The following is a 25839-nucleotide window of genomic DNA, read 5'->3' as shown; positions in this document are numbered from 1 at the left end:
CTTTTCCTCTATCCCTTTGTTGTTTTCTTTCATTTATCTTAGTTGGGTTGTATGGAACGAATGGTTTTCATGTTTTATTTCATGGAATATTCGAACCCCATCATGATCTAACTTTTTGGTGGGAGTTCATTATGGATGCTTAAGTTTTATTTTAATGGATGATTTTTTTTATGTTGATATTTGTTTTTCTTATGATGTTTAATGTCTTAAGGTTATAGGAGCTATGAGAGTAGTCATTCCTTAGGAGAATGCTTAGTGTTCGAGAGAATGACTAAGTAACATATCTTTAGTGTTCGAGAGAAACTAAGGAGGATCCACAAAAACAATGAGTTCTAGATAGTAACTAGACATAATCCACCCTTAAACATAATGCTAGGATTTCAATCGACTAAAAGGAGTAGTGCTCGGTCGAGAGGTTAGATGCTAGTGCTGACGCTGAGTGGTATTCCCGTGACATATTCTGTTGATTTGAACCAATAATATCCTTGCACCAGTTAACGCCGAGAGGTATTGTCATGGTATCCTCAACCTGTCGAGTCCTTTGACTATAGATAGCATAGGGAACCTTTTGTAAACTCTGTCGGGCAAGTAAGGCATATAAGTAAGACCATCCTGAGAAGATAGACTTATGTTTCCTAAGTGACTCCTATCATTCATTCCCATAGTAGCTTGTTGTGTAAGGATTGTCAAGTCATTTTATTCAAGTCCAATGTTTACATTTTATTTTGGCTTTACATTTTCATTTGATTGCACTAAACACAATTTAATTTGTCACGACATTTCCATCCATTTTGCCACGACATCTCCATTTGCTTCCACATTACACTATCATTCCATCTCTACCATCGTACATTTCCTTTTGTCTCAACATTCTCCTTAGTACATACCATCACTAACTATACTTAGATAAAGTAGTTATTTGGTGTGACTGAACTTATAAATTTCCTCCAATCCCTGTGGAGACGATACTCACTCATCACTGTATTACTTGTTCGATTGTATATACTTGCACATATTTCGCGACCATATTTAGTAGTCACAAATCGCGGACATTCTTCAATTTTTTTTAATTTTAGTTTTATTAGAAAAGTAATCCTTAAATTGTACTTGATTTGTATGTTAATTTTAAGAGAGATTTTTTAAAACAATAAGAATATGTTATTTGTCATATTTTTTTACAAATATTAACTATCCGTAAGATGAAAGGATAAAAAATTTTGATTGTTAGATATGAGATTTGACTTTGATAGATCATATCACGTGAGTATGTCAATTATTATTAACTGACTATTATAGATTTGATATTATAAAAACCATTACGAGAATATTATCATTCTTAATAAATTAAAAAAAACAAACTAATAGTTTTAAATACAATTTTAGAAAAATTAGAAGACTAGTACAAAAAAAAGTTATAATTCAAAGTGTGATTTATAGATAAACCCTATTATTTTAAATTCGAAATGTTTTATTCCAATTCAAAATGTTAGTTAATAAAATATTTACAATTAGTATATTTTATCTTAAATAAGTACTTTTTATTCATGAAAGTTGACTTAATTAAAAGTAAAAAGTATTTTATTTTTAAACTAATTGACATTTGATGCTAAATTGCCATAGTAAAAAAGAAAATTATGACGTGTCATTGTATAAATTTATAAATTGAAAATAGAACATGCATCGTTATTTTAGTCTTATGTTAAAAATATCCACTACACACTGGTAATAATCATTTTTCATTTTAGTTTAATACATGTCACAATATTGAGTATTGACAGTTTATTATTTTAAAATATTGTTTGTAATTTGAGTATTTTGATTTCTTCAGAGATGTTTTAAGTATTTTTACTTTCATGAATTAAATATAAAATGACATATTTAGTTGAAAACAATAACATAAGGACTTATTTGAACAAAACATACTAATCTTAAGACTTTTTTTGTATATCAAGTTGGATAAAAACAAAGAGAACTGGACTATAAGTTTTACTTTGAGATAAGTTCAACATTCAGTTGATTCCTCAAGTGGAAACATGCATTTCCTCAAGAATTTGCAGGTGAAGCCCTCATACTCGATAAACAATTTATACATGCTCATAAGGTTTGATGGTCATAGCTTGGGTTGAGGTTTTTAGTTCATCCAAATTTGATTCGAGTATAATATTCTTTCACTTATTATTTGATTTGACCCACGTTTAAAGAAGTTCTATCTGACTCGATTTTTAGATAAAATTGAACTTTATAAGATCAAGTCGGATCAAAACTAGCAGGAAGAAGCAGGGGCAATCTTAAGTTTCATTTACTACTCCACAGACATAAGATTTGTGAAGTTCTGGCTATAAAATACCATTTATTTCATTAATATGACGTCCAAAAAAGAGCACTTCCTATCTACATAACGCAGTGGAAATCCTTATAGGATATATGGCTGCTCAAAAAAAAAGAAAAAAAAAGGAAGAATTAGGGGTTGATTTGTACATGTAATCCACAGTTAGTAGACTTCCACATTCCATTGCTCAGCTTTCTTCAACTGCCTTTTATATTCAGTCCAATCAATACCTGAAATAATATATAATCCATAAAGTCTCATTAGCTAGTGATGTGATAAAAAAACTGGGTTCTGTCTTTTTTTTTTTTACCATCTGCTGCAGCAAGTGAGACCATTATGTCATCAATCCCCTTCTCCATGCCTTTCAACCCACACATGTAAACAAAGGTGTTATCTTTCTTGAGCAACTCCCATAGCTCTTTTGCGTATTCAGCCATCCTGGTCTGAATGTACATCTTTTCTCCCTTTTCATTAGTTTGTTCTCTGCTCACAGCAAAGTCCAGCCTGAAGTTGTCTGGATTTTTCTCCTTCATTTTCTCAAATTCCTGTTACACAACATTTGGACATTTCATCCAAGTTAAAAGATGCAAAGCCATCATAGATTTTTTTCCAGCTTGAATGCTTACCTCCTTGTACAACAATGAGCTACTTGTAGGAACACCGAGGAAGAGCCATGCCAAACCGTTGAACTACAAGTTTTTAAGTCACTCGTATTAGTACTGCAAACTTGTTGTTGAGTTAATGTCACAGGTTTTAACAGGCTTCGTTGCTTAGCTTATACGGATGCATTAATATGAAGATAACGATTGTTTCCTTTTTACCTTGTAGTCGTCATGCTTTTCGAAGAACGTTCTCCACAAAAACCCTCGGAAGGGAGCGATTCCAGTTCCAGTAGCAAGCTGCAATGAAGCAACTGAGTGTGAAAATGTTGTTTTGGAGCAGCAGTTAATCAATATAATGGAATCTGCATTCTGCAATGAGTGAATGTTAATCAAATTTAGTAGTGTTTTAACAGCTTGGTAATATACAAACCATGACGATCGTGGCATTCGGATCTTTCGGCATAAGCATTTCCTTTCCAACAGGTCCTGTGATTTTAACTTCTGCCCCAGGTTTCAAGTCACCTGAAGATGAAGATTAAAACATATAGCATCAATACCGTAAATCAATTCCAAAATCCTCGGTAACTATAACAGGGTGTTAAAATCTTTTGAACTTTGAATCTACTGGATATCATCTCTTAAGAATGACTGCATTAAATAATTGAACTAAGCTCCAGGTTCATCAGTTGACACGAGTTGTTGAAAACAATAGGAATACATTATGATGAAACATAAATGGTCCTGCATTCTTACACAAGAAATTTGAGCAGACTCCTTTAACAAGTTCTCCTTGCTCGTTGGTGTATACCAGACGTTTCACACATAGGGATACCTACAATCATAAATAAAAACCAAAAATAACAACACAATGAAAATACAAACAAAAACTAGAAGAGCTGCGTGCTAATATATTTATAGATATCCAGCACTTGATTTGAATCTTCATCTGAAAAGAAAATTAAGATTTAAAGACACGCACAGTTTTAGAGTCCCCAAAATCACCAAGAGCACTGCTAGCAATAGAGTATAATCTCAGTTTGTGAGGTTTCCCATTCTTGTCAACGCCATCCGGAATCACCCCAATGGATTGCCCTTCTCTGTAAGGAAGCTCTCCTGATCCAATTAAACCAGCCAATCAGCTCGGAAGAAAGGTTTTTTTTTTTAAAACTAAACACAAAGGGAAACCTTTCATTACTTAATCACCAAAACTTAACATGAAAGTTGGCTAATGAGCATAGTACTTATGCATATGATTTCATAGCTATGCAAGTCTACAAGGAATAATAGAAAACATCATCCAATATTCTCTCTTCTTCTTTTCACATAGACATACATGTAAATGTATTCAAGGATTTAATTTTAGCAGATAGTCTGCATACCCTCAGTGCTGAAGACCATATGCCAAGTCTCTCCTGGAGCATCATCACCGGTGATCTTAGTGTTTAAAAGGCATCTGCCAATGTAAGGCTCCTTTGGCTTGAACTTATTAAGCACAATACCTTCATCATCCTTCTTGGATTCCTTCACAACTTTTGCTGGTGCTTCAGTCGTAACCTGAGCTCGAACCGAAACCACTCTCCCTCCACTAGACACATCTTTGTAGTAAAACGAAACCTGAAAAACGAAACAGGTTACCAAGGTCCAACTACATGTATGAAGTCTTACGTTACAAACATAATAAGTTATTATTACCTTCTTGAATGTGATTCTTTCAGGAGAAACGATAGATGTTCGAGTCGTAAGAGAAGTGGGCTTGGTAGAAGGAAAGGAGACTGCAGCAGTTACAGCAGCCATGGCTATTTGATGAAGAAAGAAAGTAGAGGAGGAAATGTTATTTGATGGGTGTAAGTTGTTGGTGAAGAAGTAGTGAGATGAGATGAGGAAATCTAAAAGAACGTGGTTGGTTTTTTCTCTCAATTCAATTGGGTTTGGATGATGACTTGAGTGGAGGAGATTTGAAGGCTAATGCAGTGGCCTCTATGAGGATAAGTCTATGTGTAAAATGTATGATTCATACACCACCATATATATACACACATATTTGATCTCCATGAAAATAGAAGATGGAATAGTGGATCCAAAGATGAGTTTGGGTTAGCTTATATGAGTCCATCAAAGCAATCAATGGACAAATCTTCAGCCCAATTTAGAAGTTTTCATTCAGCACTCAACTCATCCCTTTATTTACTCATTTGGTTGTCCTTACCAATCATCCAACTGCTGCTGTCAAGCTGTTTAATTTCATGTAGGAAAAGCAACATGAAGCAAAATTCAAGCTTGACGGGTGGAAAATCTGCTTATGAATTTTAGCCAATAAGAAAAACGTGGGGAATCTTAATGGGATAAAAATATTTTAGAACTGAGAAATTTTGACCAGGAGCTTTATCATTCTTCCATTTTCCATGGAAAGATAAATGGTTGTCTAATAATACAGTAGAGCCGCTCTTATTTGACCGCGGAAAGTATTTTGAATAATATAGTAGAAAAGGACGTGATCACAGATTTGACCTACTTTTATTTGCTCATAAACCACTTGCTTCTAAGAGGTATAAATGCAGTCAGGTCTGCAATGGAATGCATGGCAGAACCAGACTGACCTTCCTTGTGGGTGACAACCTAGGCAGGCCGTTTCTGGTTTGCTGATGGAATCAGCTGAGCTGACATAAACCAAGAAAAGTAGTAGAAGTTATGGCAGGGCAACTGGTTTGAAAGAGTCCAAACCCTTCATTTATGAGGCTGGATCATTCTTTTATGTGGCTAGAAAAATATAACGAATAAATTTAATTTATAAGCCAACATACAGTTGTGATTCATTCGAAAGAAACAAAAAGAAAATGAGGTAAACATGATATACCTAACAGAACTAACTGCATCCTAGCCTTACAACAGCCATGCAACTGTGATCAACCATGGAAGAATACTGATAACTGTATGTACACCACATTAGATGATGAATGCTGAAAGAAAAATGATGGGATATTGATCCTAAATAAGGAGCCATGATGGGTAATTGCGTTCGATTCAATGAAATCCCCTTGAACCTCTAGACTGATAGAGCTCCAATCTACTTTTGGCTTCTGGTAGAATTCTGTCCACTGTTTCATCTTGGGTCATGTTGGATTGCTTGAATGCCCATTCCAGCACCGTGAGCACTTCGGCTTGGGCGAGTTCTTCGCTATCTGGTACATGGAGGGCAATGTAGCATAGGAGAACTAATGCCGAGTGCTGAACAATTTGTTCCCCGAAATACACGAGCTGAATCAAATGCTTTGCACCTCCTGCACTAATGATTGACTTAGAGTGATCGAGGTGTAGGTAGTTGTCGGTGCAAGCGAATTTGGTAAGAGCAATGGCAGCTTCATTGGAAACTTCGGCTTCCCTCTCATCAAGAAGTTCAACCAGTGGGGAAATCATCCTCGTTTCTGTTGCTCGAAACGTCCTTGCCAGATTACCGATAGCCTTGATGCAAGGAATCAGCAGTCTCGAATCGGCCTCCTCGATTATCTTGAACAGTTGATCTACAACGAGCATACACGCATGAGAGTTCGGCCTAAACGCAGACCTTCTCAGATCTGTATCCTGCTCTGCCACAGCCGTAATCTCCATCAGTGCCATAGCCGAATTAAACTGCACTTCATCCGTTCCTTTTTCTAACAAAACAGCGAAACATAACAGCGCTCTAGACTCTGATACTCCGACATATGGTTGAATTCCCCTTGGCTAGATGCCATAAAGCTCTAGCTGCCATCGCCTTCATATTAGCCTTGGTAGCAATATCTTCTGCTTCCCTTCCCTTCATATTAGTCCCGAACATCGAACCATTCTGGTGCTGTTGTTGATGATAAACTTGATGGAATTGCTTGGCATTACCCTGACTGTTACTCCTAACATGATTATTACTTGGCTTTTGCGGCGCTTTCCCCACTCTGTTCATTGCCATGGTATTGGTAACCACATTATGCATCTGATTTGGCATTTGCTTCCCCATCGGATGCAGAATCGGTTTCGGGTGATCGTCATCGACAACATTCTTCACAATATTCACGTCTGAATTATTACTGCTCGCCATAACCACCGCGTGGATCAACGTCACCTTGTTACTAGCAATTGCATATTTGCTGTGTTCTTGAATGGTTTCAAACGCCAAATGACAGACGAGTAATCGGATTATGTTATGCTGAGCGAACAAATCTTGACATTTTGGGTGATTAGCCGCCAGCTCGGACACCGCCCACGCCGTCACGGCTTGAACTTTCAGCGGACCTTCTTTGAGGATTTTCACAAACACTGTGCAAACACCAGCGCGAATCAAGTGCTCCACGCTTTCCGGGTCCCGACCCAGAAGGCCAATTGCTCTGGCGGCGTTTTCTTGACCTTCAATGTTCCCTTCTTTGACTAATTTCAATAACGGCCCAACACCTCCTTCTTCGATAATCAGTTTACCGTACCGGTCATTGTCTCTGGCTAGAGATACAAGAGAAGCAGCCGCGTCGGACCGGTCTTCCAGTGAACCGGTGTAAAGAGTCGCGATTTGTTCCCAAATTAAACACAAAATCGGCTCGTTTGCAGCGATCGGAGGAAGGCCTAAGTACTCATCGTCGCGATCGTCGACGGAAGCCGAAACACGGAGAAGCCAAGAAACATCACCGATCGAGCTCTCCAGCAGAGAATACATTTTACGGAACGCGGCGGCAGGGATGATTCTGAACACGCGCTTCATGAAGCCGTTGGCACGGCATTTCAAGACCAAAGATAGAGCTTTATCGAGGACCTGTTCGGTATCATCGATTATGCGGCGCGTAGGGCGTTCGTAAAGGTCGGAACTCGCACGCGCCGCTTGTCGGAGCAAGCAAGCAAGTTTCTCCGTCTTCGACTTAAGCTCCAAACACTCTTGCTTGAACGAACTTGCCTCATCCGCCACTTTCGTTACTTGGTCTGCTAACTGAATTGGCCTTGCCAAGATTTGCTTCACCATATCCGCCATCACAACAGCCCAACAAAAAAAAACGCAAACTTGATGGGATCAAAATATAAATAAACTAAATTGAAGAGAAAAGGGTTGATCTTCGTTGAGTTTTTTCCACGGGAAGTTTCTTATAAACGGCTTGACGAGCGGAGTTAACTGCTGCTTTTAGATGCTATGGGGATTTAGGCCTTTTGGCTCTAAAGGGTCAATCGCCGTTCATGGCAAACGAGTTTTACAAGGTCAAACGCGCTTTCATCTTCTTGTTTATATAACATTTTTCTAGGTGGAAATAGCCTTCAAGATTCTTGCTGTTGCCGTTGTAATTTCAAAATAAAAAAAATTAAATTAAATCGATTTCTTTGCTTAATTGAAGGAGATGAGACACTGTTAAATTCACAAATGAGAAATGTCGTCGTCATTTTTTATTTATTTTTTAGGGTTTGAATTTCAGTTTTTTATTGAAAACCCATTTCAAACTTTATTTATGGAATGATTCTATTTTATTTATTTTTAAGAAAATGGCATCCAAAAGTTGGATTATAATTATTATCAAATTGATAGTTATATGTTTATATTTATGGTTAAAGTACACAAATAGTCCCCTGACTATAAGATACTACTTTGTTGAGTCCCTCAACTATTAAAAGTTACAAAATAATCCCCTTATTATTGAAAGTTACTTTGTTGAGTCCCTCGACTATTAAAAATTATAAAATAATCACCTGGCTATTCATCATGTTCCAAACTCGTCATTTTCATTAAAAAATATTGACAGTTTGAGCTGGGCGTTAACCTTTCGATTGATATATGATAAAATTTAATCTCATAATATCAAACGATTACCCTATTTCAGTCAGCATGTTAGCGTCCAGCTCAAACCATGGTTAGTTTTTTAATGAAAAATGATCAGTTTGGAACATAATAAATTGTCAGGTGATCATTTTGTAACTTTTAATAGTCGATTGACTCAACTAAACAATTTTCTATAGTCAGGGGATCATTTACAACTTTTAAAGGTCAGAGGTCAGAGGACTTAACAAAACAGTATCCTATGGTCGGAGACCATTTATATACTTTATCCTATATGAAAATACTTTAATTTAAAATTTACATTATATGCTTGAGTCCACTTCTCTGCATACATACAATATATGTTCAAAGTTTGTGGTTGTACCTTTCGATAATCTTATTTCTAAAATCTGAACTTGGATTATTCATGATTACCCCTTCTAACAATATTATCTCTAAATTTTAAACTTAAACACGTTCGGTTTAATTATATATATTCAATTCTAATGGAATAAGAAAAGAAAAAAATTACTCATTTATTTGACTTGGTATAGTTAAAGTACAAACATTTTTTCTCTAATATACACTTTTTTCAACTTACTATATCGACATATTAATTATATGTTATGACATATAACATTTGATGATATCATAATTTTAATGGATCAATATTGTATCTAAAAGATCATCATAGATTATTGCAAGACTTGATCTATTCTATTAACGTGCTTGAATTTTCCTCTTTATTTTATTGTTTTTAAATAATAAAAATTTGTTTAAATACACTATTTATCAATAAATAAATGCCAACGACATTAATAGGTATCGTATTCTTCAAGAAGCTGCTTATATTTTATTTATTCGTTAGCTTTACACCTCCACCGATATGAAACTTCAATTTTTCAGTGGGGAAAGGAAACCAATTGACGCTACCTAAGAGATTTATGCTTGGGTCCACCGGTAGGAATATATTAATTATTATATAAATTTTAAAATCATTTATCTTAGTTTAAAAAACTAATACGAATTTTAATTCGAGAATAGAAAATAAGTAAAAATAATATTTACATTCTCACACGTCATAACTATATATTTAATTATGCCCAGAACTCAAATATCAAACCTATGGTTCTTAATTAAATTTTGTTTTGTCCACAAATTCTCTTGTTCTTATCTCCTCTCTCTCTCTTAGCCATCAAAGGGAATTGACGTTTTGTTGATGATTCTATTTTATTGCCGGCTCCATGCCGCGATCAATCAGCCACTTCCGTTTACAAAACAGACCCTTTTAGTGTAACTATCACATATTACCGGTGATGGACCCAAAGGTGCAGTGATAAACCGTTATTTTAAAAATTTCAAATTATCATATACTTAAAAAAATATTAATAATTTGTTTTCGTCTTTTAAAACTTTATAAGTTTATTCTATTTAAAATTTAAAAAATCATCTCCTTAACATAAAATCTTATGTTCGTTATTGTATATTCTCGATATTAAGATACTGTTAAATAGTACATATATGTATATGTTGTTGTTTTACATATCTTGTTGGAGATCCCGCAAAAGAAATGTTGTTATCAGTTACGAGTACAAACGACGAAGGATGGTTCCTGATGGTAGCATGCAAAAGGGTGGGAATTTGATTTGTTTAGGCATCAAGATCTCACCCACTTTAATCAGTCCCCTTAAAGACAGACCACAAGTTTAAATAATTTCATCGCTACTCAATTGTCTACATCTTCAGTGCATGTACGATACTTACAATTATAATGTTAAAAAACGCACGGGAAGTGATCTCTTTGGGACGTGATGCTAAGAAAAGTACGAGAGACTGAGGGAGATCAACATTGCTTTACGGTAAAGCACACAGTTACGTACGAATTTCAGATATACGATTGATTTGCACGTTTTGCTATTGTCTCTGGATGCTGTGAAAGATTATGAGGATATTTGGGTAACGAAATGTAACATTACTTTGAAGAATAAAATTATTGAAATATAGTATGTTTTGATTTATTACTAAGAATATATATTATTTTGTTTGATTTATTTAATAGAAATTTATGATGGAACAAAGCAATATATGCTTTATATGTAGCCCACAAGGCAACGTGGATCATGAGGAATTGACATATACATGTGAACCACGCTTTATTATGAACTATGAAGAGTAGTATTTGGACATATAATGTGAAGAAAAATCATTTCTCCGTGTAGGGTGTATGAAAAATGATTTTATGAATTAAAGTTTTTGTTACAATACTCGATGGTTTTCGACGAAATTATTAGGTGATTTTTGGAAAGCGAATGGACAACCCGATAACTTGTGAAAAATGTGTATACAAGTATCATGAGAAATATATCATATAATCTACATGATTTTCAGCAATCATCGTGCAGCTCACACAATTTCGGGAAAAAGTGCCATGTCATCCTATTAAGATCCACCGTGTACAATAATAAACACCCTAATTCATGTAATAAATTCTGCTGCATGGATTATTTCTTTTTTCACATATTATTCAATCAATTTTGCCCAGTATTTATTTTCCCTTATAATATTGACATTTTTTTCCCGACGGTACTGGCTGCATCAGACTGTTTCCATCAGTTTCATGTATGTTAAAATAATGTGTTTATAAAAACACTCATTTGTACTTATTGGAACATAAATTATTTTAATTAGTTGCCTGTCGTTGTGTGATCAGTTCTGTGTTTCAACCCTTTTCCTCCAAGTGCGTTGCCTGAGGTAGTGCCGACTCCTCGTTTAGCCAATGTCCAAAAATCTTTCTTCGTCGCACATAAACCAATCAGCTATGCTTGGACGGCAGACCGGACAAAATTGAATTAGTTATGTAATGAATTCAAAAACAACATTCCCCCATTAAATTCGGAAGATAGTTCCAAAAAGGGAAGTATAAAATTTGGAAGCCACCCCACCACTGACTTGTAAATGAACTGAACGTTCAGCAAACCGTTCATGAACCGTGCGGTAGAAAGTTCGTTTATGTGCGTTTATTTATTAAATGAACGAATATAAACAAGATTTTGTGTTTAATTAAATGAACGAACATGAACATAGGTCTCGTTCGTTCATTTATGTTTGTGAACGTTCGGTTATGTTCGTTTATGTTCGTCCAGTTATGTTCGTTTATGATCATTCATTTATGTTTAACCCAATCTTCTTAAATCAATTTTGGTGACCAATTTGTAAGTATCTTAAAAATATTAATTAATCTGACATTTTGATGACCAACTCCATAATTAACCCAATTTTATTTGAAAAACCCAACAATATTAAAATGGTTAGTTCTTTTTGAACGATCCATAAGCTGCATACCCAGCACCGTCAACATCCACTGCACCAGAACCTTATGTGACTACGCCACCAGTTGGTTATCCGATGAGCAAAGAGGAGTTCTGTAACAGCCTCAATACCGTGTTAGTGACTAAATTATAAAACTTTAGAATTTGGTGATTAAAATAGAATGATTAAATAGTGTTGTAATTTGGTATAGGGTTAAATTGCAAGGAAGACGGAATTGAAGGATAGAAGGGTCATTTGTAAGGGAAAATAATTAAGATTTCTTATATTTATTTTAGCTACACGTGGAAAGAATGAAGCAAAACATAAGCTTCCAAAATTCTCTTCTTCTCTTCTTTCCTCCCAACGTGAAAACTCATAGCAAAGGTGAGATTTCTTATAAGTTGTTTGTTAGTTGAAATTTAAGTTTGGTTTTGCTCCTTAGATGTTAATTAAGCTTAAGGAAAGCTTAGTTTGTTGTAAAACAACAAGATGAAGGGTGTAGGAAGAATTAAAGATTATGAGTTCTTGAAGGGAATTTTGAAATAGAGTTCATATTTGAAATCGGAGGTTGAATTTGACTTGTCATTGACTTAATCAAGGAATATGAAGTGTTAGAATTGTATTTAGAACATATTGAAATTTGAGTATGATTCTTGAATTACATATGAATGATATGATTTTGAGGTTAAAGATGATTTTCATGGATATAAGTTGGTTTAAGTAATGATAGTTGGGTTTAATGATATGATAGGGGTCTAAAATAGAGGAATTGAGTAAAGAATTGATGATTTTCGGGCTTAAAATATAATTTATGGGTTGTGTGCATCGATGCACATTCAATGTGTACCGATGCACTCTTAAATAATGAACATTGAATGCCATTAGTGCATCGATGCATAAGGAGTGCATCGATGCAACTGCTTAAATTACAAACATCGAATGGGATTTATGCACTGATGCATAGGAAGTGCATCGATGCACCCGTCAAGGGATGCATCGATACATGGTGTAGTGCATCTATGCATACCTTCATTAAAAGATAAAAATAGCTTTCTTTTTAGCCTAAGGAGTGGTAGTTTAGAATATATCAATTAGTATATTGACATGTATCAATGTATTATTATGTAGATATAGAACGTAACATCGTCCCGGAACAAACAAAGGATTAGAATCAAGTCAAAACAAGCAAGGCCAAGGTGAGTGCATATCCTAGATGAAAAGGAATTGAGATAAGACTTGCGATAAGTCTATCTCTTATCATTGAATTTATGATTCTATATTCATTCACATGCATACATATATACGTGTTAACGTTATAGTGATTCCATGCATTTTTCATTTATGATTAACATGACATCATAGGAATGAATGCTATTATCAGAGGATTATTCCAGGTATGTGAAATAATGAAAATGATCATATAAAGTGACTTATGTGTTTACATGTACAGTGACGAAAGAGATATGAATATGTGAAATGATAAATAACAATGCCCATGTTATATGTTACGAGAGCTATAGGTATAGTTGGCATGCCAAAAGTCGAGGGATTATCAGTGGTTCTTTGGGACATAGTGGTTCTTCGGAATAATCAGTGATCCTTCGGGACATAGTGGTCTTTCGGGAAAAATATTCAGTGCCCCATAAGGGGATTATACGAGCTGTGGTGACATCATAGTGCACAACCTCTATTTACTCACATACATTTGTTCTCAATAATGTACATGGGCAATCCAAAGATAAATTAAGGTGAAATTGGCATGAGAATGTATGTGTTATATGTACATGTTATCATCATATATGTCATAGTGTAATCGATACATGAACATTGAAATGTCCTGATCCATGGTAAGAATGCATATTCATAAATTCATGGTTATACATGTGTATACATACATTTATATTATGCCTCATTAAGTCTGTGACTTAGCGTTTAAGTGATTTACACGTAGGTACCAAGAATCAGGAAGAGCGGAAATAGGGTGTCAAGAACAGCAGCACTACTAGAGGATCAGATCAGAAGTAACTAATAAAGTATGTATTTTATTGTGTATAGTGTTGGCATGTAAGTAAAGTGTCAGTTACGAATGCTCTGATCGATTTTGTATTTCGTGGTCTCTTTAATATAAATTAAAGTATTTTGTTTTAATGAAAGTTTAAAATTTCCCTATTTTTCTTAAGTGTCAAAGTTTGAAAAGTCAATATGATACCTTAGACTCATATTCGGGTCGGATACGGGTTAAGGGTGTTACATTTAATGGTATTAGGGCCAGGTTTAGTCAATTCTCGGCATAAACCGAAGTCTAGAGTGTCTTATAAAGTATGCATGCCAACAAAATAGTGAAAACTTTTGATCTGATATAATAGTGAGTATGTTGTTTTGCTGATAGAATGATATGGTATGTTTTTATAGATGTCCGGACATGGTAGCTCTAAAAGTGAAGCGGGAGATGATAGGCCCGCTGAAAGCAGTAATTCACCTACCCTGGCCAGGCAAAGTGAAGATCAGGCACCCTCTGGAGTACCTCTAATGATCAAGATGTGTTCTTCAGAACACTGGACGCGGTATTGGCACGTTTCCAACCTTCTGTTACTTCAACTCCAATAATGAATGTTGTAAAGGAATTGAAGGATTTAGGAGCACCAGAGTTTAGAGGTGAAGTCGAAGAAGGTCCTGTTACTGCGGACCTTTGGCTTAATGATGTAAAAATCATGCTAGAGGGACTTCATTGTTCCGATCCAGAAAAGTTGGATGGAATAGTCTCCTTGCTCCGAGGGCAAGCAAGGATTTGGTGGACCAACATTACATTGAGAATGCCTGGTGATCAAGTAACTTGGTCTTTATTCTTAGAAGAGTTCAAACATAAATACATTGGAGATCAATCCATTCAACAAATGAAACAAGAGTTTATGAACTTGAAGCAATGGAATCGTACAGTGTATGAGTACGAATGTGAATTCAACAAGTTGAGCCGCTTTGCTGCTGAGTTAATTCCTACAGAAAAGGATGTTTTGATTGGTTCGTGGAAGGTTTACGTCCAATACTGAAGGAAATACTAATTATGTTAAATTTATCCTCATTTCAAGAAGTGGTGAACCGTGTTAAAGCTCTAGAAAGAGCTCAGAATGAAAGGTTCGGAGATTCGCGGGCTTAACCATAAAAAAGAACATGTGTATCATCGAGTTTGGCACCATCAAAAAGGGGCAGAGATGCTGGTCCTCGACCCCAAGCAAGATCAGAGTCAGTTGCATCCTCTGCAAGAGGATCAAATCAGATTAGGGGTCGACAGATATAATCAGTGGGATTTGGAGCTGGGAGATCTAACCCGAGCCAAGTCAGACAATGTCCACATTGTTAAAGGAACCATTCGAGGATATGCAGGATGATTTCTAGAGCCTATTTTAAATGTGGGAACACCAGACATTTTGTTCAGGATTGTCTCATGTTAGCGGGTGAATTTGCTCAGCCAGAGAAGTCTGCCTTAGCTACACAGAGAGGAAGAGGTAGAGGTAGAGGAAGAAGTCAGTCAGAATCCTCGACTCCGCAAGAGATACGTTCCACAGCTAGGGTGTATAATCTCAAGACTAGTGAGGATAGAGATGACCCATAAATCATAGCAGGTATCTTTCAGTTGTATGACAAGAATATTTTTGTATTGATTGATTCGGGATCCACATATTCTTATATTTGTAGTAAGTTGGTGAAAGAATTGAATATTCCGTTAGAATCTACTAGCAATGAGGTAATAGTGACTAATCCGTTAGGATGCAGTGCTCGAGTTAATATGGTGTGTTGGGGGTGTCCCATACGGATTCAGGGAATTAAATTCCCTACTAATATGATGGAATTACCTTTTAACGAATTCGAGGTGATACTGGGAATGGATTGGTTATATAATTACTATGCTAATGTTGACTGTAGACTGAAAAGAGTAACGTTGAGAAGTTCAGAAGGTATAGAAGTTATTGTATTTAGTGAATGATGGAACCCATTGGCTAATGTAATATCAGTGATGTCGGCAAAGAAGTTATTGCTACAAGGATGTCAAGGGTTTATTGCGAGTGTGCTGGATGTGAGAGCAAAAGAGAAGGGGATAGAAGAAATTCCTACAGTCAGAGAGTTTTCTGACATTTTTCCTGTAGAGTTACCGGATTTGCCTCCAGACAGAGAGGTAGAATTTCAGATTGAAGTAATGTCGGGAACTGCACCTATTGCCATGTCACCATACAGAATGGCCCCAAAAGAGTTACAAGAATTAAATATATAATTACAAGAATTACTGAACAAAGGGTTTATCAGACCGAGTGTCTCACCATGGGGAGCTCCAGTTTTGTTAGTCAAAAAGAAGGATGGATCCATGCGTCTTTGCATTGATTATAGGAAACTCAATAAAGTGACCATCAAGAACAAGTATCCACTCCCCCAAATTAACGATTTATTTGATCAGTTAAAAGGAGCTTTAGTGTTTTCGAAGTTTGATTTACGTTCTGGTTATCAAAATTTGAAGATTCAAGACAAAGATATTCCAAAGACGATATTCAGAACGAGGTATGGTCACTATGAATTTATCGTAATGCCGTTTGGAGTTACAAATGCTCCAGTTGCTTTCATGGATTTGATGAACCGAATATTCTAACCCTATTTGGATCGATTCATTATGGTATTCATTAACGATATTTTAGTGTATTCGATGTCGGAAGAAGAGCATAGTTCGCATTTAAAAATTGTTCTACAGACTTTGAGAGAAAAGAAGCTTTATGCCAAACTCTCTAAATGTGAATTTTGGTTGAAAGAAGTGACGTTAATAGGAATGTGATTTCTGCGGAAGGAATTCGAGTGGATCCTTAAAAGATCAAAGTCATTTTAGAATGGGAAGTTCCAAAGAAAGAATATATCAGAAGTCCGGAGTTTTCTAGGGTTAGCTGGCTATTACCGAAGGTTCGTTAAAAACTTTTTGATAATAGAATTACCCCTAAGTAAATTATTGAGGAAAGAGGTAAAATTTGTATGGACTCTGGAGTGGCAAGAAAGTTTGGAAAGGCTGAAAAAGGTTTTAATAGAAGCTCCAGTGTTGATTTAACCCGAGCCTGACAAGAACTTTGTAGTGTACAGTGATGCGTCTCATAATGGGTTGGGATGCGTGTTAATGCAAGAAGGCAAAGTGGTGGCCTATACTTCGAGACAATTAAAACCATATGAGAAGAATTATCCCACATATGATCTAGAGATAGTTGCAGTAGTATTTGCACTTAAGATCTGGCGTCACTATTTTTATGGTGAGCTATGCTACTTGTATACGGATCATAGGAGTTTGAAATATTTGATAACTCAGAAGGAGTTAAATTTAAGATAACGAAGATGGGTGGAATTCTTAAAGAATTATGATGTAATGATTGATTTTCAACCGGGGAAAGCGAATGTTGTAGCGGATGCCTTAAGTCGAAAAACATTTGCAGCCTTACGAGCTTTGGATGCTAGACTATCATTAAGAGGAGACGGCGCCATATGTGCAGAATTGACTCTCAAGCCATCATGGCTAGATCGAATATAATAATTACAAGCTAGAGATGAAAAATGTTTAAAGGAGTTACATCAGATAAGGAATGGAGAGGTTATAGATTATGAAGTGAAAGATGATGGGAACCTATATTATCAAGGAAGGCTAGTGATTCCAGATGATGATGAGTGGAAGAAAGACTTGTTAACGGAAGCGCATTGTAGTCCATTGACTATGCATTCGGGAAGAAATAAAATGTATATGGATCTCAAGAGTCGATATTGGTGGCCTGGAATGAAGAGAGACATTACAGAATTCGTATCCAAATGTTTAACGTATCAACAAGTTAAAACTGAACATCAAGTTCCATCAGGACTGTTGCAACCTCTGTCTATTCCTCAGTGAAAATGGGAGAATGTAACAATGGATTTTGTAACGGGGTTACCTTTGACCCCGAATAAAAGAGATTCCATTTGGGTGATTGTAGACAGATTGACTAAGTCAGCTCATTTTGTTCCAGTACGAGTTGACTTTTCCATGGATAAGTATATTGAATTATATATCAGGGAGATTATACGTCTACATGGTGTACTTATTTCTATTATTTCGGATCGAGATCCTAGATTTACGTCACGGTTCTGGAAATCATTACATGGAGCGTTGGGAACTCGGTTGAACTTTAGTACATTATTTCATCCTCAAACCGATGGGTAATCGGAGAGAACAATCCAAATTTTGGAAGATATGTTGAGAGCTTGTGTTGTCGAGTTTAAAGGATCATGGGAAAGGTACTTGTCACTTTCTGAATTTACGTACAATAATAGTTATCAATCAAGCATCAACATGGCTCCTTATGAAGCTCTTTATGGAAGAATATGTCGTACGCCTCAAAATTGGTTCGAGCTTAAAGATAAAGAAATTCTTGGTCCGGAGTTGATCAAAGAAGTGGAAGAAAAGGTTCAAGTAATTCAAAGTAATCTCAAAGCAGCAGCTGATAGACATAAATCATACGTGGATCTAAAGAGAAAAGAGATCGAATATCAAGTAGGAGATAAAGTGTTTCTCAAAGTGTCTCCCTAGAAGAAGGTTTTGAGATTTGGTCGAAGAGGAAAGTTAAGTCCTCGATTCATTGGACCTTATAAGATTGTAAAGAGAGTCGGACCAGTGGCATATCAATTGGCATTACCATCTGAAATGGAAAAGATTCATGATGTCTTCCATGTCTCAATGCTTCGGAAGTATAGATCTGATCTCTCCCACATTGTGACTCTAGAAGAGATCGAGATTCAATCGGATTTAACATATGAGGAAGAACCGGTTAAAATCTTAGCTCATGAGATTAAGCAATTAAGGAACAAGACTATTCCATTAGTCAAAGTATTGTGGAGAAATCACAAAGTAGAGGAAGCAACACGGGAGCGTGAAGAGGGTACGAGGAATCAATACCCTCATCTCTTCGTGCAATAAAAATTCGAGGGTGAATTTTCTTTAGGGGGAGATTTGTAAAAGCCTCAATACCGGGTTAGTGACTAAATTATAAAACTTTAGAATTTGGTGATTAAAATAGAATGATTAAATAGTGTTGTAATTTGGTATAGGGTTAAATTGCAAGGAATATGGAATTGAAGGATAGAAGGGTCATTTGTAAGGGAAAATAATTAAGATTTCTTATATTTATTTTAGTTATACGTGGAAAGAACGAAGCAAAACATAAGCTTCCAGAATTCTCTTCTTCTCTTCTTTCCTCCCAACGTGAAAACTCATAGCAAAGGTGAGATTTCTTATAAGTTGTTTGTTAGTTGAAATTTAAGTTTGGTTTTGCTCCTTAGATGCTAATTAAGCTTAGTTTATTGTAAAACAACAAGATGAAGGGTGTAGGAAGAATTAAAGATTATGAGTTCTTGAAGGGAATTTTGAAATAGAGTTCATATTTGAAATCGGGGGTTGAATTTGACTTTTCATCGACTTAATCAAGGAATATGAAGTGTTAGAATTGTATTTAGAACATATTAAAATTTGAGTATGATTCTTGAATTACATATGAAGGATATGATTTTGAGGTTAAAGATGATTTTCATGGATATATGTTGGATTAAGTAATGATGGTTGGGTTTAATGATATGATAGGGGTCTAAAATAGAGGAATTGAGTGAAGAATTGATGATTTTTTGGGTTTAAATTACAATTTATGGGTTGTGTGCATCAATTCACATTCAATGTGTACCGATGCACTCTTAAATAATGAACATCAAATTCCATTAGTGCATCGATGCACCTGCTTAAATTACAAACATCGAATGAGATTTATGCACCGATGCATAGTAAGTGCATCGATGCACCCGTCAAGGGATGCATCGATACATGGTGTAGTGCATCGATGCATACCTTCATTAAAAGTTAAAAATAGCTTTCTTTTTTGCCTAAGGAGTGGTAGTTTAGAATATATCAATTAGTATATTGATATGTATCAATGTATTATTATGTAGATATAAAACGTAACTTCGTCCCAGAACAATCAAAGGATTAGAATCAAGTCAAAACAAGCAAGGCCAATGTGAGCGCATATCCTAGATGAAACAAAATTGAGATAAGACTTGCGATAAGTCTATCTCTTATCATTGAATTTATGATTCTATATTCATGCACATGCATACATATATATGTATTAACGTTATAGTGATTCCATTCATTTTTCATTTATGATTAACATGACATCATAGGAATGAATGTTATTATCAGAGGATTATTCCAGGTATGTGAAATAATGAAAATGATCATATAAAGCGACTTATGTGTTTACATGTACAGTGACGAAAGAGATATGAATATGTGAAATGATAATAACAATGCCCATGTTATATGATACGAGAGCTATAGGTATAGTTGGCATGCCAAGAGTCGATGGATTATCAATGATTCTTTGGGATGTAGTGATTCTTCGGAACAATCAATGGTCCTTCGGGACATAGTGGTCCTCCGGGATAAATATTCAGTGCCCCTTGAGGGAATTATACGAGTTGTGCTGACAGCATAGTACACAACCTCTATGTACTCACATACCTTTGTTCTCAATAATGTACATGGACAATCCAAAGATAAATTAAAGTGAAATTGGCATGAGAATGTATGTGTTATATGTACATGTTATCATCATATATGTTATAGAGTAATCGATACATGAACATTGAAATATCCTGATCCATGGTAAGAATGCATGTTCATAAATTCATGGTTATATATGTGTATACATACATTTATATTATGCCTCACTAAGTCTGTGACTTAGCGTGTAAGTGATTTACACATAGGTACCAAGAATCAGGAGGAGTGGAAATAGGGTGGCAAGAACAGCAGCACTGCTAGAGGATCAGATCAGAAGTAACTGATAAAGTATGTATTTTGTTGTGTATAGTGTTGGCATGTAAGTAAAGTGTCAGTTACGAATGCTCTGATCGATTTTGTATTTCATGGTCTCTTTAATGTAAATTAAAGTATTTCATTTTTATGAAAGTTTAAAATTTCCCTGTTTTTCTTAAGTGTCAAAGTTTGAAAAGTCAATGTGACACCTCAGACTCATATTCAGGTCGGATACGAATTAGGGGTGTTACAAGTCCCAATTTTCAACTTCTACATAGCACGAAGCTAAGGACATGTTTATTTGATACCCAAGGATTAAGGTCGGCAATCACATGAAACACAATATGTGTTCATCTCGACTGTTGTTGAAGGGAGAGGAAGAAAGAAAGTGGAGGAACGTTATGTAATCCCAAATTAGTAGTAAACAAGCAACTCGGGGTTGGTAACTTATATAAAAGAAGATGGGGGGAATAGGTTTAAGCATCTTTGCGCTTGGCGCAATGTCGAGCTTGATTCGAGCTCAAAATCGAGCTTCAATCGAGCTCGAGTCTCGAGTTTTAATCGAGCTTTTAATTTTTTTTTTTGAGTTCGAGCCTTTTCGAGTTCTAGTCTAGTTTCAATATTATATTTCGTGTTCGAGTCGAACTTGATAATTTTAAGTTCACGAGTTTTCGAGTCGAGCTGACTTTGAAAGTTTTCGAGTTCGAGTCGAGCTTTAGCAATACTCGAGCTTGACTCGGCTCGTTTACCCCTAGGTAGAGTCTCCAACGTTTATGTTCGTGTTCGTTTATATTCGTGTTCGTTTATGTTCGTTTATTTATTAATGAACGAACATGAACAAGGTATATTCCTTAATAAACGAATATGAACAAAAAAAATTGTTCGTTTATGTTTGTTTGTTTATTAAATGAACGAACATGAACATACCTCAGTTTGTGTGCGTTCGGTTCGTTTGCAGGCCTACTGACATATTTGGTTTTCTTAGAATGAACACATGATTATCTTGAAAATTAAAAACATTTATATTAACTCTTTGTTTTATTGGTAACGGTCATTTTGGAATTTTGTTTACCCTTATATAATTTTATTATTAACATATAATATATATATATATATATATTCAAGTTCAAAAATAATTTTAAATACGACACTACACCTCACCTATAACATTAATAAGAAGAAGAAAAAAGACTGACATGGAGGGAAATGATAACGGGATAGCATGCGTGTACGAATATCGTACAATTAAAAGTGGGCATGAATCCCGATGATGATCGATAGATGCTGCCAGTAACTAGGATCGATCCCGACCTAAGCAAGACAGTTGCTTGGCCTTTTCCATCTCTCACCATTAGTTATTGGGCTAAACGTCGTAGGTTTGCATGTTTAGTCAAATCAGAGAATTCCTTTTTTTCAAAATAAGATGATACATTCGGCGTTTCTCTCGAAATATCACCATAACTCTATATTTCTCTGTCAGACATCGTTCAGACTATATTTTTGATCTAACATCATTTGCAGGAAGGTTCACCGCTACACCGTGTTTTACGCCACGAAGGCGCTCCTACCAAATGTGTAAAAAAACCCGGGTATTAGTTTTGTAAATATTTTTAAACGGGTGCCAAATACATCATTAATTTTTATTATAGTGATATTTGTGTAAAAACGTCAGCATTTTGAATTGTGCAGACACCCCTACACCGCACGGTTCCAGGTTGTAAACTGGCTGACATTTTAATGAACTGGACGGTGTGTGTAGTGGTTGAGTTTATTAGTATTTTAATGTCACAAGTTTATTTTTAATAATAATAATTTTTTATAATTTTAAAAATTATAAATTTCATATATTTTGAAAAAATTATTTTTTTAAAATTAATTGTTTAAAAATATTTAAAAAATATTAAAATAAACTTTTAATTATAATTAAGGGATTAAATGAATTATTATTCATTAATTTTTATTTTTAACAATAGTTAATAATGTTTATTCATTTTTAATAAAATTATTTTGATTTTTGCATTAAAATTACACAATACGTATAATATAATATAGAAAAACTTTGAGAGTAAGTATTTTAAAATATGAATAATTTTATAAAAGTTTTATAACTAGTATTTCTTTTACAAGATGATGATGATGATGATAATAATAAATATTTTATAATTTTATAATTATAAATTCATATATTTTTTGAAAAAATTATTACCTTTTAAAATTAATTGTTTAAAAATATAAAAAATATTAAAATAAACTTTTAATTACAATTGAGGGATCAAATGAATTATTATTCATTAATTTTTAATTTTTAACAACAGTTAATAATGTTTATTCATTTTTAATAAAATTATTTAAATTTTTGCATTAAAATTACACAATACATATAATCTAGTATATAAAAACTTTGAGGATAAGTATTTTAAAAATATGAATAATTTTATAAAAGTTTTATAACTAGTATTTCTTTTACAAAATGATGATGATGATGATGATAAATATTTTATAACTTAAAAAATTATAAATTTCATATATTTTTGAAAAAAATATTACCTTTTAAAATTAGTTGTTTAAAAATATAAAAAATATTAAAATAAACTTTTAATTTCTATTGAGGGATCAAATGAATTATTATTCAATAATTTTTTCAAAATTTATGAAATTTATAATTTTTAAAATTATAAAAAAATTATTATTATAAAAAAAATAAACTTGTGACACTAAAATACTAATACACTCAACCACTATACACACTGCCTACTTCATTAACTTGTGATAAGACCCCATCCAGTTCACAACCTGGAATCGTGCGGTGTGGGGCGTCTGCACAATTCAAAATGCTGACGTTTTTACACAAATATCATCATAATAGAAATTAATGACGTATTTGGCACCTGTTTAAAAATATTTACAAAACTAACATCCGGGTTTTTTACACCTTTGGTAAGGCATGCCCCCGACGTGGCGTAAAGCACGGTGTAGAGGCACGCCTTCTTGCAAAGGGTGTTAGATCGAGAAGTATAGTCTGAACGGTGCCTGACAGGGAAATATATAGGGCTAGGGTGATATTTCGGGAAATACGCCGATATATTCATATGTTAATGTGGCCAATAATTATATTGTTCTACAAGAGTAAAAGGGCTACCCTTGTATTCTTTGCAACCTGCAACCCCACCACACACACACATAAATAATTATTAATTAATATTAAAAATTATATATTTTTAAAAATTAAATAAAGAAAAATTTATCTAACCCTGTTAAACTTTGTAAATTAGTATACTCGTCAGTATGAAAAGTACTCTACTCATTCATTATCACTGTACCATATTTGAAGGATTTACAATCAGCTACTAGAATAATCCATACACTCCATGCAGTTATAACAAACCTGCAACAAACCTAGCCACGTAATATGACAGCGGGAAGGCCTAAATAATAACCTGCTAACAGGCATTCTCAACTAAAAAAATTGTATTATGGAAAATAAAAAATATTATAACCCCACTGTAATAAACTTCTAATTCCGCATTGATTATACACAATCGTGCAAAAGACACCGAAACTTTTTATGAGGAAAATGACACACATTCTCACTTATAAATGAGTAATTACATCATTTTCATATGACACGTGTACTTAACAAGCGTGAATATTTTTAAACCAATCAAATGAAAGGTCCTACTTATGCAACGTATTTTTCTTAAGTTTAAAAATATTTGCTTGAGGCTCGAACCTTTGCCATGTAAAAAACTTAAACTGATTCCAATGGCTAAAAAAATAAATTGATTTGACATTGAACGAGTTTTTCTGTATTTTTGGATTTTTGTAAATGTATTTTTAATAATGGGGTAAAATACACAAATGGTCATCCGACTATAAGATGATGTTTTATTGAGTCCATTGACTATTAAAAATTACAAACTGATCTCTTGACTATAGGATGTTGCTTTGTTGAGTCCCTCGACTATTAAAAGTTATAAAATGATCTCTTGACTATATGACGCTGCTTTGTTGAGTTCCTTGACTATTAAAAATTATAAGATGGTCATTTGACTTTTCATGTCCCAAAATCGTCCTTTGAGTTAGACGTTAACATGCTGACTGATCCCATAACCATTTAAGTTGTATTTGTGAATTAACTCTCCATTTATATATGTCTTTGAGCCAATGCTTCAAATATTATGCCGTCGAGTTAGCGCTTGAAACGTTATGTCAGCAAGTCAGTGCTTGAAAACAACGACAGTGCCAGTAGACATCATTAAAATATGATTTTAACATATCTCAATCAACAGGTTAACGTCTAACCCAAACGAACATCTTTTATTATATGAATAGTGAAGTGATCTTTTTGTAACTTCTAAAGTATGGGAATCAACAAAATAGTACCCTATAGTCGGATGGTCATTTTGTAACTTTTAATAGTCGAAAGACTCAATAAAGCAGTACCCTATAGTCAATGACTATTTGTATACTTACCCTTTGATAAGTTATGTTACTTTAGTTTTTTCAAATTTTTACTCGACCATTTAATTGTTTTATTTCTGGTTAAAGATGAATTTTATTTTTGTTTACAAAATATTTGTTATGGTATATGCTAATATTAGAATTGTATTTACATTATCTTTGATATAATCATGTAACATTTATTAATTATATGTACTGAATTCGTCCTGATTTAATATAGTAATTTTATGATATTTTTTATTTCTATATAAAACTAGATAAAAATTACATACTACAAATCATTCCACAAATTCCTTTAAAATGATATTCAAGTCTTAGAGATAAGATCCTAAGAAAATAATTCATTTTCTATGATATTTAGCATTGATAGAGTTGGTCGCGACTAGGGTACTGCTTTATCAATACTCGATAGAGTTGTTTCTATGATATTTAACATTGATAGAGTTGTTTCTATGATATTTAACATTGATAGAGTTGGTCGCGACTAGGGTACTGCTTTATCAATACTCGATAGAGTTGTTTCTATGAT

General features: G+C 34.4%; 1 protein-coding gene and 1 pseudogene across 1 annotated transcript; both read right to left on the bottom strand.

Annotated features, from left to right (window-relative positions):
* Window positions 1–2465: 2465 nt before the first annotated feature.
* LOC120183837 (ferredoxin--NADP reductase, leaf isozyme, chloroplastic-like) lies at window positions 2466–4844 on the bottom strand. The gene is made up of 9 exons (XM_039188455.1): window positions 4624–4844; window positions 4311–4545; window positions 3911–4044; window positions 3685–3763; window positions 3362–3453; window positions 3151–3228; window positions 2956–3018; window positions 2640–2874; window positions 2466–2559 (listed from the first exon to the last, which is right to left on the bottom strand). Exons 1-9 carry the CDS (start codon window positions 4723–4725, stop codon window positions 2492–2494), a joined length of 1086 nt encoding a protein of 361 aa, XP_039044386.1. The 5' UTR covers window positions 4726–4844; the 3' UTR covers window positions 2466–2491.
* An 845-nt stretch (window positions 4845–5689) lies between these two features.
* LOC120183839 lies at window positions 5690–8106 on the bottom strand (annotated as a pseudogene).
* Between the last annotated feature and the right edge of the window lie 17733 nt (window positions 8107–25839).

Source organism: Hibiscus syriacus, unplaced genomic scaffold (genome assembly GCF_006381635.1).
Source record: "Hibiscus syriacus cultivar Baekdansim isolate YM2019G1 unplaced genomic scaffold, ASM638163v2 tig00112813_pilon, whole genome shotgun sequence".
In the NCBI taxonomy this organism is placed as follows: Eukaryota; Viridiplantae; Streptophyta; class Magnoliopsida; order Malvales; family Malvaceae; genus Hibiscus; species Hibiscus syriacus.
Note: the sequence above shows the minus strand (reverse complement) of the source record. Positions and strands in the feature narration are given on the sequence as shown.

Coding starts and splice junctions, on each gene's coding strand:
- LOC120183837 (XM_039188455.1), bottom strand. CDS start 4,725: ATGGCTGCTGTAACTGCTGCAGTCTCCTTTCCTTCTACCAAGCCCACT. Junction 3,019..3,150: donor AAAAGCATGACGACTACAAG/GTAAAAAGGAAA, acceptor AAAAACTTGTAG/TTCAACGGTTTGGCATGGCT. Junction 2,560..2,639: donor CTCACTTGCTGCAGCAGATG/GTAAAAAAAAAA, acceptor ATATTATTTCAG/GTATTGATTGGACTGAATAT.